Genomic DNA, 17,649 nt, shown 5'->3' on the forward strand with positions numbered 1-17,649 from the left:
GGACACGGCTCCGTCCCTCCGAGGGCTCTGCTCGGCCGGGCCCGAGCGGAGCCCTGAGAGGGGCGCCGAGCCTACGGTCAAAGCCCCGCGGCGGAGACCCTCGGCACCCACAGCTCCCACCCGCCGCCTCAGCGTCCTCCGAGCCCGCCCAGGCGGGCGGGACGAGGAGGGGCGAGCCGGCGGGGCGGGGCCGGGGCGGGCCGGGCCGTGAGGGCAGGGCCGGGGCCGCTCGGCGGCCGCCGCCGTCAGGTGCGGGCAGAGCCGCGGCCGGGCAGCCCGCGCCGTCCCCGCCTGGATGTGCGCGGAGGCGGCGGCGGGCTGCGCGCAGGTTCCCGCCATGGCCCTGGCTTTCTGCGGCGACGAGGGCAACTCCACCGCCTACAACGTGGACCACGGCGTGCTCAACAACGGCTGCTTCGTGGACGCGCTCAACGTGGTGCCGCACGTCTTCCTGCTCTTCATCACCTTCCCCATCCTCTTCATCGGTGAGTGCCGCTGGGGTCGCCTCGCCCCTCCGTCTGGCTCTGGCTTTCGCGTTTTAACCCTCCCGGCTGCCCCCTGCGCCCTCCTGCAGCCAGCCTTGGTGGTGCCCCCGCGCCCCGGTGCGAAACCTGCCCGGGAAGGGAAGGCAAATCCTCTGCAGGAGCCGGGCGACCTGGAGGCGATGCCGGTGCTCTCAGAAAATCCCCGCTGCAGCTCCTGGAGGGTTGGAGCAGGCGCGCAGACCTCCCTCGTCGTTAGCGGTAATGAGGAAGGCTGTCCGTCTGCTGGAGCTCGCTGTCTGCAGTGGGTTCGGTTTGATAACCTGAAACTGGGGCTACCGATAGGTGGCTCCGTGGTTTAATACATCCTTCTGTCGCTGCCTTTGAGTACCGCTTCGCTCAGCCCGTCCTCTATACAGCCGCGGTACGTGCGCTGTGATTTAGTACTCGTATCTGCTGATCGTAAGAGATAACGCAAACGGGCGCAGCTGAAGAACTGCTTGGCGTGTACTGCTGCTTAACTGCTGTTTGTCTGGCTTTTCACAGTGTTCCTAATCTTTATCTAGATCAGAGAAGCAGTTACTTCAAAAAAAAAATCTGTAAGATACCATGAAAATTATTTAGCGATTAAATGCACTGAAGTGGGAAAAAAAGTACACTTCTGTATGCATTTGTCATAACTTTCATTTGCTGTTCATTTCATATGCTAAAATGTTTAATAAATGTTTAATGAGTGTCACAATGTAACAATTAGTATAGGAATTTAAGGTTGTCTCCTGTTTTGTTGACTTTATTCTGTATGACAAATGAAGCAGTAAGAACACAGCTCTGAAAGGATGCATGTGTAACAACACAGTTCTGTCAACTTTAGTACACTACTTTGTTATGCATGTTTTTCTGTATGCGAGAGCTGTATATCAATTTTGTTGTAAAGAAAGCTCTTAGTAACTTTCTTTTCCTGTTTAGGATGGGGAAGTCAGAGTTCCAAAGTACATATCCATCACAGCACGTGGCTTCATTTTCCCGGCCACAACCTACGCTGGATACTAACTTTTATCCTCTTGTTTGTGCTGGTGTGTGAAATCGCAGAGGGCATAGTATCTGATGGGTAAGTGTATGTCTACCTTCTCCTGATATTACTGAGCATTTCAAAATGATTTCAGTGTAGGTATTGTTTCCTTGTTTAAATTGTCATCTAGACTATATTCCTTGTGGTTGTAAACATGTATTTTGTATTTCTGGTGATTAACCTACCGACCTTGTATCAAAAATTCCACAGACCTTGCCAAGTATGCACACACACAATTGACCTTAATCATTTTTAGTTCAGCTTAATGACACTATCTTTCCAAAGAGTAATCATAGTTAAATCCTAACAACTCAAGCAGATGGTGACGTTTTCATGATACGTTTCATGTCCAAAGACCCAGTCCTACAGTCCTTATTCAGGCAGAACTCCCATGTGAACATTAGGTCATAACATTTCCCTGCAAGTTCAGTTCTGCCCCTCTTACTAAGAGGAGTAGATTTGATGGGCATCATCATCTCACCTGATAGTTTCTTCTGAGGTACTATTGATGTTTTTGCAGTACATCCAATCTGTAATCTTAAGCAGGGCAGCTCACTGTTTTGATGAAAAAATTTGGCTACCCAAGAATTAAAATGTGTTAGAGCCTTAATTTGATCTGGTCAGTACTGATGGTGGCTTGATTTGAGTTATAAAGTTGAAGCTCTTCATTATATAGAACAAAATCTCTCTGTTAAGCCACCTATATAACAAGTATCCACCAGCCAGTGTGAGAGGCACTGCAGAATTCTGTTGTAGAACCTGATATCGTTATAATAGTAACTTATCTTAAATATATATAAATAGAATGTTTCTCAGTGCCAGGTTTTTAAGAGTTTTTCTCATGCTTATTTGGAATTATCAGGGTGTGGGAGGCTCAAAGCAGCATCTCCTGCCTTGAGTTTTCTGTTTTATTTTGTTCTTTAGCAAACTCTCACATTATGTTTATTTGCTATTTAAATTGGCTCAGAACACTGCTGTTAAGTGTCACCTGACAAGAATCAAAGCTCCTAGCTATACAGGGGGAGTGCCAACCCACAATTGTGCCTCCCGAGCACTCAGCAGGCTAGCAAGTGCAGCAGTGGATAAAAGCAGGTTTTGAGACTCGCCAGCTTTCTAAGACCAAAATGTGTCATGTTGATAAGACCTTTTGACAGTGATTGGTTGTCTAAGTCTTTTGCACCTCAGGAATACATGCAGTCCACTGGAGATAAGCTCATATAGGAGAACTCTAACAACTTAATTCTGTGTGTGAAATAAATTTAAAACTAAACCAAAACAACAACAGCAAAACACCTCCCACTCCTGCAGTGTTACCTTCTGAAGCCTAGGGTGTCTGATCTGTTCTTGTTACTTGTTTTTGCCTGCCAAGAATTCAACCCTGTTGTACAAAAAACCCTGTCATTGCTAGGAATTCAGAGACTGGAGAGTCTTTTCTCATTTTTCTGTATCCTCGTTGATTCAATCGTCATTGTTAATAAGAGGAGTTAAGTGTTTATGCCACAGGTTGTCAGCATGGCTCCAGCCAACTGTGTGGAATTCACTAGCATTCACGTGAGGGAGGACTTCCCTTTCCTAGGTACAGACGCAGGAGGTGGCCCTTCTGAGCTCCTGTGGATTTGATGTTTGGGGTATTCAGCTCTAAGTCAGGTGAAGTCCTGTGACGGTCTCCAGCTCCCTTACTGCACAGCCCATTTTATCTTTACTGGCTACACAAAAACAGCTTTTGCTGCAGCAAGAGCTTAGGCAAGGATGCTAATTTATTTTCCATGAGGTTCAGAGGACAAGGTGTGAATTTCCCCAGGTGTTTGTGCCCTAGAGACTTCCTCTTGGTGCTTCTTCTCACTGAGATGGATGGGGGATGGAAGAAATTGTACCTCTTGACAGCACAGGACACTCCATTAATTTTTGTAAAAGGTGGAAAATGGGAGGAGGGGAAAATGTCAAGGAGGGAAGAGGAAGAGAACATGATTTTTATCCCCCAAACCTTTTTATTTCTTGCCTAAGCCAGCAACACTGGCAAAGAGTACCCCCAAAGGGCTTAGTTGGAAAGATCCCATCTATTGCTTCCTGAAAAAAAGTGTCGGAGGTTTTGCTTTATAGGACAAAACTTCAAGGTATATGATTTTGTTGTAGGTTTTATTTGTTGGCTAGTAGTTACTGAAAACAGAACTCACTGTAAGTTCCTTGCTGTTGTGCTGTTTTTTTCCCTAAACTGGAAAAAGAAAAACATTTTCACCAAATGTTTCTATAGAAAATCTTAAGCTATGCTGTCGGTTGGTGTTATCTACATATTTTGATGGACAGCTCCCAAACTAGTTTAGCTGAAATTAACTTCCCTCATTTTGGAGCTGAGCTGCTTATTCTAATTTAAACAATGTTCAGTTGATTTCAGTAGGAAATAAGGGTATACACTTTTCATTTTTAGCACAGGGGAAGAATTTGTTATCTAAGTATGTTATTTAAGAGCTTAAATCCCATTGAATATTGGAGAACTTTACTTCCATAAAACATTTTAGAAAATCCCATCTCAGTGCTGCATACAGGACAGAATTCATAAATTAAAAGGGAAACATTTAAGTAGTAAATATTTGATTTTATTTGATGTTCACTTTTTTCTTTTTTAAGGGTTTCAGAATCCCGTCATTTACACCTGTACATGCCGGCTGGGATGGCATTCTTGGCAGCCATCACATCTGTTGTCTATTACCATAATATCGAAACATCCAATTTCCCAAAGTTATTGATCGGTACGTTTTGCAACTTACAAGACATGGAAGTGTGACTGTGGTATGACTGTGTGTGTGTATTCATTCTGTGACAGGTCACTGCAGTCTCGGCACTAACTTGTATGGGGAAAAGCTACATCTGTGTGCAGGCCTGCTGGTTGCTGTGACCAGACTCAGTTCTGAACAATAATGGAGTTTTCCTGAAACAGCTCATTATTTACAATGCTTTTAACTTCCTATAGAATTCTGTATGGTGTTCTCAGGGATCCATCGGGCCAAAGGTTTTTCTAGGAAAAGCTGGGTTTGTGGGAAAAGTAGCACACATTAGAAATCAAACTCTACCTGTAAAAGCTATCTGTATCCCCCTACTTGTCAGCATGTTGCATTTAAGCACAATAGAAAATCGAAGTTGTCTTCGTGTGTGTTGAGATATGTACAGAGTCAAGGGAAATGAATGATGTCACTGACTCAGTATGACCTTGAATATGTTACTTTGCCTGCTGGTTCTTGCTTCCTGTTCCTAAAACCTCCTTTCTAAATTGCCTTAAGACATGGCATTTTGCTATTGGAAAGGTGTAAGAACTACTTGTATACTAAATATGTTCTGCAAGATTGTAAATAAGCCATAGCTAACTATGGAAAATCTGTTGCTGCTGACAGTCATGCGGCTGGCGATATGCTCTCTGCTGTCAGGGTAGATCACAGAATGGATGTATACATGTTTAGCCATCCTGCTAGCTGTTATTTCTTGGGTGATCCTGGCTCATCAAATTCACTTTTGGATTCTGCTAAGGTTTGTCTTGTCTCATTGTGGCTCTGTTCTCGGAATTCTGCTCTAATACTTGTCAGCTGGTAAAATGTAAGTAACAACTTGATTTGAGAAAGTTTTTTAATACTCAAGATGATTTTGAACTGCATATTGTGATATGCAAGCATCCTGCAGAAGGAGTCTGTTACTTCTGTAAAAAAAAAAAAAAGTCTTTTCAAAAGGTCTGATTTTGTTGATAAAGAATAAAGCAACTACAAGAAAATAGGAAAATAAATTCAGATTTCTGTGCAGGTGTGGCAACTTTTGTGGTTTCTCATCTGAGACTTTTTTTTCCTTGTGCTTTTCTCTTAAGTAACATCTTTTTTTTCTTTTATGACCAAGTGTGGTTATACAGTCATGGTTTGATTAGTCAGCAGAGCCCATTTAATGCCTTATCAAAGCTTTAGATGTTAAATTTCAGGGAAGCATTGCTAGCATGTTACAGTCAAGTACAGAAAGCAAGCAGGGTTTGCTGTTGTTGTGTTTTTGTGGTGGTTATTTTTTGTTTGTTTCAGATGTGTAATGCAGTGTTTAATAACTTAGTGTCGCATTCCTGCTGTTAGATCACTGCAAAGAGTAGCACAAATGTAGAGCTAGTAGTTGATTACCTATTTTTGCATAATCTCTTCCCTTTAGAGATCTCTCTTATGATAATTCTGTTCAGTATTTAGAGTGTTGATGCTGGATGAGCTCTGGACAATGTTGGAATAATAATCAGATATACCAATGAATACTAACACTCAAGTGTTATTGGTACTATGTAACTAGTAACTACGGTACTGAAGTTAATCATTAGGAATTTTCATTTTGCAAGAATTTCCAAGGAATAGACTGCTTTAGAAAATCTAATCTTAGTAGCTTACTCTTAGGTAAAAAAAAAAAAAAAAAAAGAAAAGAAAATCTAACAACGTTCTTTACTATTTAGTTAATCTGATTCGAAATTTAATCCAGGGTCCTCATAAGATGAGGGTCTTAATTATTTTTTTTTGCTTTTCTTTTCACTGCCATTTGTTTGTGAGAATACTGAATAAGCATGTTTTTAAGTCTCTATTGTGTTTTCTTGACTGCACAAATTTCTTGTTATGTAACCCTGAGGATCACCATCTTTCAGTGTTAATTGCAGCTACTTTGTGTTGACAGTTGAGACCAGGCAATGATAATTTTATATAAATTAGTCCAGAATGAGATAGTTTTAATTATACTCATAGTCAGGTATTAACTGACTAGAGCGCAGCTTAGCTGTGAAGTAGCTTTCTCGTAGAGCCTAATATGAATAAAGTAAATGGAAATCATGAGGAAAAGTTTAAGGAAACTGAAAGAGGTTTCTTCCTTAGTAAAGTGTTGCAGAGATCTAATATTCCGCACTCACACAGTAAATGACCTGGTGTGGCATCTGCTGCTGCTTCAAGCATTAGTGAAGTTCCACCTAATTGCAGGGTATCGTGCACCTCGGCTGGAGGATTGATGCCTACACCTGCAGTTGGTAGCAGTATAAAGCAGCAGGCTAACTGGAAGCAGCATAAAACTAAGGCTCTTTGGCTAACAAGCCTCATCCAAAAATTACTAAATTCAGCGGGGAAACTCTTCATTGATGCAGTGCAGAAGGTCCTTAAAGGTCTGTTCATTAACTTTAATCAGTATAAAGTTTCCGATCCTGTGAAACTTTTGAGGTTTTTTTTTTTTTTTGAAATATTTTTCACTCTGTATCTTAAAGAAAACAAGACCATTTGTAGTTCTTCGTAAACAAGCAAGGGACAGATACCATAACAACTTTGGGGATTAGCACGTTGCCTTGGGGTATGTGAGAAAAGGGCGCCAAGTTCCTGTACTGATCCCACCTCACAGCTTTATGCCCAGGCTGTTGGCTATTTTGAAGTAGTCATTCTCATTATCTCCTATCAAAAAAGTTGTCAAGGTTTAGAGTATTTATGCTCTGAAGCGAATGATTGAGTCCAGGATCCCAGCTGAGTGTCCATTCCAACTACTGGAACACTTTGTTGATATGATCTGAGTCAGGTTTTCTCTGTATAGTTTTGATTTGTAATTATATTTCAACAAATATAGCTATTCCAATGTAATGCTGGTACAGTGTGGCTCCCTTAATAATGCTCATTTTAGTACTCTTTGCACAATGTTCCAGAATGGATGCATAACGATATGTTTTAGAATAGTTTTCATATGGAAATGGAAAATCTCTTAACTTTCTTGACGTTCAAAATATGTAATTGATTAGTAGCATCTGATTGCACTATTTTTGGAATTAATATTTGTTTTGTAGATAAATCTCAGAAATTAAACATTAGGAGAAAAGTGAAATAACGGGACTGAGTTTTTAAGCTGACAGGGATAGTAGTGTGGGAACACTACTATTTTTTATTTTTTTTACCAATCTTAATTGGAGCACTGACTCACCATTCCTGACAGTAATCTAGTTTTCTAATTTAAATGTATTGTATCTTAGTATTATAGTTAATTCCTTTGGAATTTGTTTAAAGCGGAACTTTGTGTTATAGTGCTCAGCGCACAAAGTTTTTCTCTGAACGTACACAGGTTAGTTAATAAATCCCATGTGTGATTTTCAAGATCTTGGGCTTAATCCAGTAAAGGTATAAAACAGTGAGTTCTACATTGCCAGATTTTAAGCAATCTGGCCCCCAGGTGAGAATCTACAAATGGGTGGTGTGGGTTGAGATCACTTACAGAGTCCAAGAAAAAGCAAGCTCATTTAGGCTGCAGACATCTATAATAGATCCAACTTGACGAAATAAACTGAAGTACACCCCGTGCGCTGGTCTCCAGGCAGCTTGGGTCAGTGGAAGTTATGGGTGATAGTTTTTAGGAACTCTCAGCCAATATACATGCATCTGTGAGATGATAAAAACACAGCTTAAAAGAAAGTGGTGCCATACGTATATTTTTGGAGGAACCTTATCTTGAAGAGCCTGTGAACATTCACCATGTTGGGTTATATGTACTTACTGTTGAAACAGAGAAGGTAGTTAGGGCCAAATGCTTCTAGGAGGTAGGACAGTGGGAGATGTGTTGTCACCCGAGGATGTTGCATTTGGCACCCTCCAACACTGATTAGACAAGTAGTCATTTCTAAATGAATTCTCTAATCAAAACCATTGGTCATATAGACGCTTAGTTAAATTCCAAATAGGAGAATGGCTCTGCTAGTTCTTACTTCTTCATCCGAGAGCTCTACATGGGAATCAGTTGGCCTGATTGTTTTTTAGGTATCCTCTGCTGGTGCGAACTTTTAGCATGCTACAAATGTACAAGCAATACCCAACAGGAACTGCAGTACTGTTCCTTTTACTGTCCTTATTTAAGTGAGAGTTTTACAACAGATTTCCAAAGAACCAGAATTAGAAGACCCCCCACAACCCAAATCCCATGAGGACCATCCATGCTGAATTTAGTTTGGCTTGGAAAGGGTAGCCCTGTTCTACATCCCCATGGGGCTTTCTAGGGTACCTTAGAGTAACTGGAACACCACGCATCATTTGAGGTTGTGCAGGCTGTTGACAGTTATCCATATTTGCAATAGACTTGTAATTACTAGTGTCTTGGTAGAAGATTTTCCCTGGTGTTGCAGCAAGACACTGAGAAAGCACATCAATGTTTTTCTTGGCAGTTACAGCACATTCCAGCTGTAGTGCCATGGCAAATACACCAGCGACAAAAAATTCATGTGAAAGAGCATAACCCTATAAGCTATTTCCTTAAGAATTGGGAACGTGAGGTGGCTTACAGTGTGGTGAATGACATGGAATGCGTTCCCAAATCACCAGAGCTTATTGCAGGGATAACTTATCTATAACTGACAGTAGCACGAGCACATTAAGTTCTAGGCCTCTACTGAACTTATTGTCCAAGAGTACTGCATTCAGCTCTGGGACCTCGAACATAAGCAGGACATGGACCTGTTGGACCAAGTCCAGAGGAGGGCCACAAGGATGATCAGAGGGCTGGAGCACCTCTCCTGTGATGAAAGGCTGAGAGATTTGTTGTTCAGCCTGGGGAAGAGAAGACTCCAGGGAGACCTATTGCAGCCTTCAAATACCTAAAGGGGACCTTCAAGAAAGCTGGGGAGGGACTCTTTGTCAGGGGATGTAGTGATAGGAGAAGGGGTAGATGACTTTAAACAAAAAAGGGTAGATTTAGACTACTTATAAGGGGAAAAAAAAATCTTCACTCAGAGGGCGGTGAGGCCCTGGAACAGCCTGCCCAGAGAAGCTGTGGATGTCCTGTCCTCAGAAGTGTTCAAGGCCAGGCTGGATGGGGCTTTGAGCAACCTGGTCTGGTCGGAGGTGTTCCTGCCCGTGGCAGAGGGGTTGGAAGTAGATGGTCTTTAAGATCCCTTACAACCCAAACCACTCCAGGAGAAACTATAAAAAGTTAGAATTTTAAGAACATGACTTCTTCCATGTGCTTGTGTATCTGCATTACAAATTACGTATATGGAGTTTTTGTGGTACAATAGAAATGAAGAGCAGCAGTAGTTTGGAGAAGATATTTTAATGTCTGTTCCTGCATACGCACCAGAGATCTGTAGGGGGAATAAGGTCAATTTTCCTTCAAGCCAAATTCGCAGCAGTCTTGTAGCATTAACCCGATTTGAATTGAAGAACATCATTCAGACCCACCTTCCCTTGTGAGGCAGCTCTCCCCCTTGAACTCATCATGTAGATGCATGTTTACAACAGATGGAAATTTCCTTCAGCAGATATCACTTTGTGAAACTTTCCAAAGATCACCGAATCTAATGGGAAAGGAATTTGGAACAAACATTGTCTTAATGTTTTTGTGTCAGCAGAATTGAATTAGGCTTCTGTTTTGACAAGAGAAAGGCCACTCTAGTTTTATATATTCGTGTTGCATTCTTTCTGAATGACTATTTAATAAATATCACTATTGTATATTTTTGCAACTGTGGAGCTGATTGACTTTTTTTTTTCCCTCCCTACAGCATTGTTATTCTACTGGACTTTAGCTTTCATAACTAAAACCATCAAATTTGTAAAGTTCTGTGATAATGGGGTTGGATTTTCTCAGCTTCGATTTTGCCTCACAGGACTCCTGGTTGTTCTATATGGAATGCTACTAGCTGTAGAAATAAATGTCATCAGGGTGAGGGTAAGTTAGTACTCTAAGTCCCTGTTCTTTCTTTCATCTTACTGGGTACTTAGTATGAAATTCATCTCTAAAGGAGAGAGAGAAAATCCGGTTAGAAATATATTTGAGAATTAAAGATTAACCCAATTTTCTTAGGCCATAATTTAAGAATGTCAGACTCCACTGTAGATAAATTAAGATTAATTTCATGTGTTTTTAAATGTATGTTATAATTCACAGTTTCAGTCATCAGAAATTAGTATTTCTGAAGCAAGGAAAGACTGGGTGAAAGTAATCATCTGCTCTAAGAGAGAGTATTAGACACAAATAACATCTCTCATTTTCCAGGAGACAATCACAGTAACTGATTTATTGGAGCAAATAGGATTGCTATCTAGCCTCCCAGCTATATACACTTCTTCCTCTACAGTGTCTTTAGTCATAATCCAAACTGAGAGATGGCTTTGGAACCTGCTGGATAGATAATTGCCCAAGTTCTTGCCTTCACCTGTCCCTTGCTTAATTGTGTGCGTAAATTAAACTTAGTCTCAGGAGGGAAATAATTTTTTCCATGTAAACTTTATTGCTCCTTTCTTGATAGTAGTATATGATTTCTTTCCAGTAATGCATTAAGCAACATGAATTGCATGTGTCATGTACTTGTTCTTCTGTGATTTTTGTGTGTGTGTGTTTGTGTCTGTGTGTTTATTTGGTAATTTAGGACAAAAATAGGGCTAAAAGTAGCTTTTTTGCTATAATACTTTTGAAATAAGTGCAGTAAAAGCCGCAGTGCTGGAAGTTCAGTATTTGTCTCATAAATGAAAAACAGTGGATTGTCTTGTGGGAAAAGTGAAACAAATACAGCATCCAAGAGAATTGCTCATAAACCTCCTTATAATAAAACTGCAAAATTAAATGAGGTTAGACCATTGTGGAATTATAGGCCACAAAGAAGAATAAAAAAACTCAGTGCCTACTGTCATCTTTCTTATTTTCTGTTTGTTTGGATTTAATTATTAAAGGATGTCTTTGATGCGTAAAATAAAATAGCCAGAAGTATGGATTTTTTACTGCCTCTTGTGTCTATGCAAGACTTAGGAGACACAGGCTTGTTGCTTCAGCTGCTACTGTAAGGGATTGGGATGAACGGAGAGCTGGCCACTGCTGGGATAGGTGGAGAAACAGGCAGAGTTGGGGGGAAAAAGTAGAAGAAAATAAAAATAAAGGGGAAGGCCTCTATGAAGCAGAAATGGAAGACATTGGCCTTAGCTTTTTTCTGCTGCCTTACCAATCTTCCAGAAGGCAGAAGACTGATTTATTTGACTTTGAGTTCCAACTCTTTCTCCTTTCCTTCCATTGTTCCTCTAAATGTTTGTTCCCAAACCCATCACTCTTTCTTTCCTAGGATACAGGAATTATTTCTCCAGCTATGGCTGGAGGAAAGATAGCATTGAAGCATATCCAGATATCTTACTAATATCAATATGATTTAGGTACAGTCATGAGTAGACATTGAGTGAAGTATGTGACTGAGTCTCACCTCTGTGCCCAGCAAGATCATGGAACAGATTGTGGATGGGGCTTTGAGCAACCTGGTCTAGAAGGTGGCGTCCTTGCAGGGGGGTTGGAACTATAGGTGACCTTTAAGTCCCCTTCCAACCCAAACCATTCTCTGATTTTAAGTCCTGTGTTGTGCTGTCTGGCATAGAGCAAGAGGCAGGGTCAGTACTATGCAAAATGTAAGGTGATTTTTTTTTCCTGCGGTATAAAAGTTTGTGCCCTTAAACAAAATAATATTAAATGTTTAGGATTATATATTTTTATGTTGGATGCTTCTTATCCCCCAGTATCTCAGGAAACTAGATTGTTGTATTAGTCAAATTTGAATGCTGAAATTCCTTGAGTACTTCTGAGAAAGCAGTTCATCAATTCAAGCAGTTCTCAATTAATTGATTATCTACTGTGTCCTTATCTCTTATCTATACTTTGCAGACTTATTTTCTACATGTTTAGTGTGATTCTTTTGGGGGATTTTTCTGAATTTCAGAGATATGTTTTCTTCAAAAGTCCTAAAGAAGTTAAACCTCCTGAGGATCTCCAGGACCTTGGTGTTCGATTCCTACAGCCATTTGTGAACCTGTTATCCAAAGGAACATATTGGTGGATGAATACATTCATCAAGACTGCCCATAAAAAACCAATAGACTTGAAAACCATAGGCAAGCTTCCCATTGCCATGAGAGCTCTGACCAATTATATTCGCCTTAATGAGGCTTTTGAAGCACAGAAGGTATGCAAAGCATGGAATTATGTCAGTCTGATTTCTCACTATTTACATTTTTCATTGCTTCTTTATGCTATGAGCATGATATAAAATCATGCAAGCAGATATGCAAACCAAGTAACCAGTAACAGTTTTCCACAAACAAAGAGATCAAACCATTTTACAAATAATGAATTTTCTCTAACTAAGCATGCAGATCAAACATGTTACTAGTTAAAGACATGTAAAATCCATATGGTCTCTATTACGATGTGGAAAGTTATTATGGACTGTACTCACTAAACACCATTATCATTTTTCCTAATAAGACCCTGGAACCATTCAATTACAGAGTCAATATTAATGAGGTCTCACAGGACTATTTTTCAATATTATTTCAGTTACAGTTTGTACGTAAGAGAATTCAAGGTCTGAAACTACCTTAGCTCAGATTCTGCTTAGTTTTCAGGCGGGAACTTAGTGTATTCAGAGAAGTCTTTTGCAGCCTATCTAAAAGAGTATAGCTTTTCAGTCTCCGTGTTCAAAAGAAAACAAAATCTGTCAGTTCCCTTCCTTTTTTTTTTCTGTTCCCCCAGCAAACCACAAACAACACACTTAAATGGATCCCTACTAAGGATAGGAAAGAGGTAACAGTTTCTTCTTGTGAAATGGAGGAGAATACAAATTAATGCTTTGTTCTGACTCTATAAAAACAAATGGAAGAAAAATTGTAGTACCTGAGTTCTAGCTCAAGGGTTGCAATTACTGTCAATGAATTAAAGCAAGGGAAAAATAATTTCTCATACCTGAGGTTTATACATAATATAATCCTTTTACTATATCTGCTTTTCGTATTCTGGACAGAACAAAAGGTCACCATCTCCACAAGGATCCAGATCAATTTGGCGTGCTCTCTGCTGTGCTTTTGGAAGACCCTTGCTTCTCAGCAGCACATTCCGTATTCTGGCTGACTTGCTTGGATTTGCTGGTCCCCTCTGCATCTCTGGGATTGTTCACAATGTTGGGAAAGGAAATAACACCATCCGCCCACAGGTACTGTCTGTACTGGGTCTGGCTGGGACAGAGTTAACTTTCCCCATAGCACCTCCTATAGTGCTGTGCTTTGCACTTGTAGCTAGAACAGCATTGATATCGCACTAATAATAGACTTTGAGCAGTGCTGCCATAGTGGCAAGATTAACCGTTTCTCCTTTTGCTTCCGCGTGCCTTTTTTTTTCCTTTAATTAAACTGCTCCTTGTCTCAACCCATGAGCCTTTTTTCATCATATTTTCTCCCCTCTGTTCTTTTGAGGAGGGGGAGTAAGAACGATCTGGCAGAGCTTAGTTGTCTGTGTGAAACCACCACACTGTCAAAATGCTGTTACAAAAGGAGTCAAAAGAAGCAGCGCTAAAACTATGTATTATTTTTCCTCAGTAAAGAAAGCAACTGTAATGTATTTTTTAATGCTGGAAGAGACAGCATGTGTGTTACTACCTACTGCTGACATTCATACCTGGATGATGAACAAAATGTGTTACATACGCATCTAGTCAGGCTTTGGGTTATTCAGGAACATAACCTTGTTAAAAGTAGTGGTGAAACACGTTCAGAATCTCACTAGTATCATAAGTATTTTAGGTACAGCTGTGACTAGAGATTTAATCAAATACGTGAGTAAGTGCTTTTCAGAGAAGAAAAAGTGTATTTTTAAGAGGCTTGGCTTTTCATTTCCAGAAATGAGGGATGTCTAAGAGGATTAAAGCAGGCTTTTATTATCATGATACTATGCCAACTGATTTAGCCTTGACGAAGAATTTCCACTCGTGTCTCTGGGCAGATTGGTTTTGAAAGATCAACTGAAATAATTATTTAAAAGGTGCTATTTAATTGAAGGCTCCACAAGAAGAAACTTCTTGATTAATAACAAAATTAAAAGCATTAAAAAAAAAGTTCAGGAAGCATCTTCTCAAAAGGTAAAGTCACTCAGGCCTCATTTTTATGAGAATTATCGCTTTATTTTTTCAACTCACTTATTGTTTGATGTAAGATTGATTTCTGAAGTCTGTTGACACTAATGGAAAGATACCCGTTCACCCAGGTACGCTTTGGATTAGGTCCATTGAAGTACATATTGAAAAACGTTGAATACATTGTAGAAAAATTAACCAAAGCCTCAAGCTGAAATGAATTATTTATACATTTTGCAATTTTTATCCTAATATTTGGAGACTTCAATATAGCAAGTAGATCTTATGGAAACTAGCTAAAGCAGGAAATTTAAAAACAAACAAACAAACAAAAAACTATATAGGCTAGAGGCTACACTGTGGCAAAGTACTACGGAAGCTTTTGAGCTGCTTCTTAATAATTTGTTTGGAATGCTTATTGTTTCAAATGAATTTGTACCAAATCTCTATTAACAGATTATCCTGTTTAATTTTCCTATTGAAGTGTCAGCTAGTGTTCTGCTGTTAGAAATGCTCAGGTCTGGTCCAGATAGGCCCTGAAAGGAGTCTCCTCCTGCCGTGACATTGTCACCATGTCTAGCTAAGTGGTAGCCTCATGGTTGTTGTAATTGATACCATTTGAGGATCACATAACAGCAGTATTTGGTGGTGGTGACAGTCCCTGAGTGACAGTTAAGGGTGTATTTTACTTTGGATAGAAGGACTCTGGAAACGCATTTTATTCTGTTTTGACCTGACTTATATACAACGTTTTTCTGTTAAAAGGCTAATACACCTTTATATCTGAAAGGTTTCGTTGAATTAGATGAAATATCTTTCTGTAATTTACAAAGGCTTTCTATTTGAACTGTTTGTAAATTGAATGGAGGGAAGTCATAATGAATTTGTATCTTTCAAACAGAAATTCTGTCTATGAAACTGAAGGCAAAGAGATAAATCATAAGATATATTTGTTCTATCCTTCAGGTCCTTAGTGACAGATAAAAACTGTCATGGAGCTGGAACTCTGAGATCATGTGGGTGTCACAGGCAGTATTAACTGCTTTAGTTAGTGCCACAATTAGTCAGAGCACAACAGCATCTTAAATTCTGTCACTCTCTTCATGTATATTTATAACTCCAGTATCAATATTTATGGCCACCCCTGGAACGTTCCCATGGCATGAATTTCTCTGAGTGTCAACCATTTCACACTGAAGAAGAGACTGGCAGAATGATTATATTTTGCTGGTAACATCTTCCATGTCACAGTGTTAGGATTGGTCATTTTAGCATTAGGTATCTGCTGACATAACAGACTGAAATGATACAACAAATCTGCAGAGTCATTTAAAAAGCTCTAGAAGGCATAGGTCCCAGTGTAGCCAAAGGCCCAGTATCAACACTTTAGCCTGTGGTAATAAAGGGTCTGTAAGTATTTATAATAGTGACCTTTGCTCAGCCTTTTACTGGCTAGAGCCAGCTGATACTTTAAGAAGTGATATTATCCTGAAGTCATCAGGAAGGTGGGATACTGAATGTCCCCAAAGCCATTTTTTTGAAAACAAAATGTAGTTCCGTCAACTTCTCATGTTTTTTCTTCTGTTTGAAAGGTTCAGTAGATGTTCTGTTACTTCCTTATATTTGCTGCAAGTGTGCTTAGACGATTATTGTAGCCTAGTCACATAGATGTTCGTTGACTTTGTAAACCATAATGGCCTAATACTGCACGTGAAACTTTGTAAATATCTTGGTGAAATGTGTCCCTGTCTGTGTGATGCTTATGTGTGTAAGTGCAAGTCCTCTTTTTCTTTCAAGTTGTATACTAGGATAACAAGTTCGTTTCAATTTTCATCCCTGCTCCTCTATTGTGTAATGTTTTAACGTGAATCCGCACTGCACCAAAATCTCATTGCTAGAAGAACATGTTTTGTCAAAATCTGATCATGTAAAAAATGTTTTTTTAACATACAGTAAAAAAGCAGTATTAGCTGCAGTAATTAGCAGTACTAGCTACGTGTATATGTAGGACAGCATTAAAATTGTGCTGGGTTAGTCTCTGCCCTTGATACAGTACTATGTAATCTGCAAGCTTCATTGCTGTGATAATACTTAGTAACATGACAGCAAAGAGAGAGGATATCTTTGACAGTCTTCCAGTGTTGCAGAGATATATGTTGTTCTTATGTTGTATGCCACTCTCCTGGATGAGCCTGTGTTGAATTATAAAGAAATTCCAGTGACGGACAACTAAAATAATAGTTGGCCTGAGAAAGGGTAACTCAGAGGAAAGATTCTCACTGTTGAAAGTTAAGATATGCCTGGGGCCACATCATAAATTTACATCACGAATGCAAATGACGCCATGTTAATCCCTAATGTCCTTTTCTTTCTTTCTTTTTTTTCCCCAGAACTCTGACTTTTGCAGTTATATTTTATTTTGTCTTTCGGTATCTACATGCTGCACAAGAAACAACAGGTGGCTTTTGAATTCATGCAGTATACAGCCATCAAGATGCAACCTAATGTAAATAGGAAGCATGAACAAAGACAGAAATGCAGTCATAATTACTTGCTTTACTTTGTGTACAGCCTTGGTCTGAATCTCAGCAGTGTGTAACAAATAGCACATAACCAGGAGAACAGATAGTACACACGTCTGTGCTGCATAATAGACAGAAGTGCTTTAACAGCTCTTTAGTCTAGCCAGTGTTTTAAGAGTCGACTGCAGTTCATTTTGAAGTGCCCAGATGTTTATGGAGAGGTGTCCATGGATGATCTCCCATGCAACTCAGCAGGCCGTTAAGGTGGTGTGGAGACAGGTCAGAGTAGTTTCTTCTTATGAGAAGTGATATTCTTATGTGAGGTGGGAGATACTGTCAGGAAATTTGTGCTGGTTGTATTCTTTAAAGTGTGCACTCTTCTCACAGAGAAAAACATGGAATCTTTCCAAAAACTGTTTTGTTTATTATTTCATTTACTTGTTGCAAAGGCAAGCATACATTTATCTGCTTTTAAGACTGTAAATTACCATACTGTTGTCAAGGGGATGGATAGCGTGCTTCTTGCAGCAATGGCAGTAGCCATCACGGATGTCAAAAGATGGAGTAAAAAGACATGGAAAAAGTACCCTAAAGCTCTGCTTTCTGAGGAAGATGAAGTGATCTGTTGTGTTACCACTGCAAAAAGGACTTGCCCTTCCTCCTTTCACATTTGTCATTGGCCCTGCACCC

At 39.9% G+C, this 17,649-nt stretch overlaps 1 protein-coding gene across 1 annotated transcript in view; it reads left to right on the forward strand.

Moving 5' to 3' along the window:
• The first annotated feature begins 203 nt into the window (after positions 1-203).
• The window catches only part of ABCC8 (ATP binding cassette subfamily C member 8), a 76,861-nt gene continuing 59,415 nt past the window's right edge, over positions 204-17,649 (forward strand). The window contains exons 1-6 of the mRNA XM_040558870.1: positions 204-485; positions 1,449-1,590; positions 4,177-4,298; positions 10,061-10,227; positions 12,254-12,496; positions 13,334-13,522. Of these exons, the coding sequence (XP_040414804.1) occupies positions 296-485; positions 1,449-1,590; positions 4,177-4,298; positions 10,061-10,227; positions 12,254-12,496; positions 13,334-13,522 (1,053 nt within the window). The 5' untranslated portion in view covers positions 204-295. The remainder of the gene's footprint in view (positions 486-1,448; positions 1,591-4,176; positions 4,299-10,060; positions 10,228-12,253; positions 12,497-13,333; positions 13,523-17,649) is intronic.

The sequence above is a fragment of the Cygnus olor genome, chromosome 5 (genome assembly GCF_009769625.2).
Source record: "Cygnus olor isolate bCygOlo1 chromosome 5, bCygOlo1.pri.v2, whole genome shotgun sequence".
NCBI lineage: Eukaryota > Metazoa > Chordata > Aves > Anseriformes > Anatidae > Cygnus > Cygnus olor.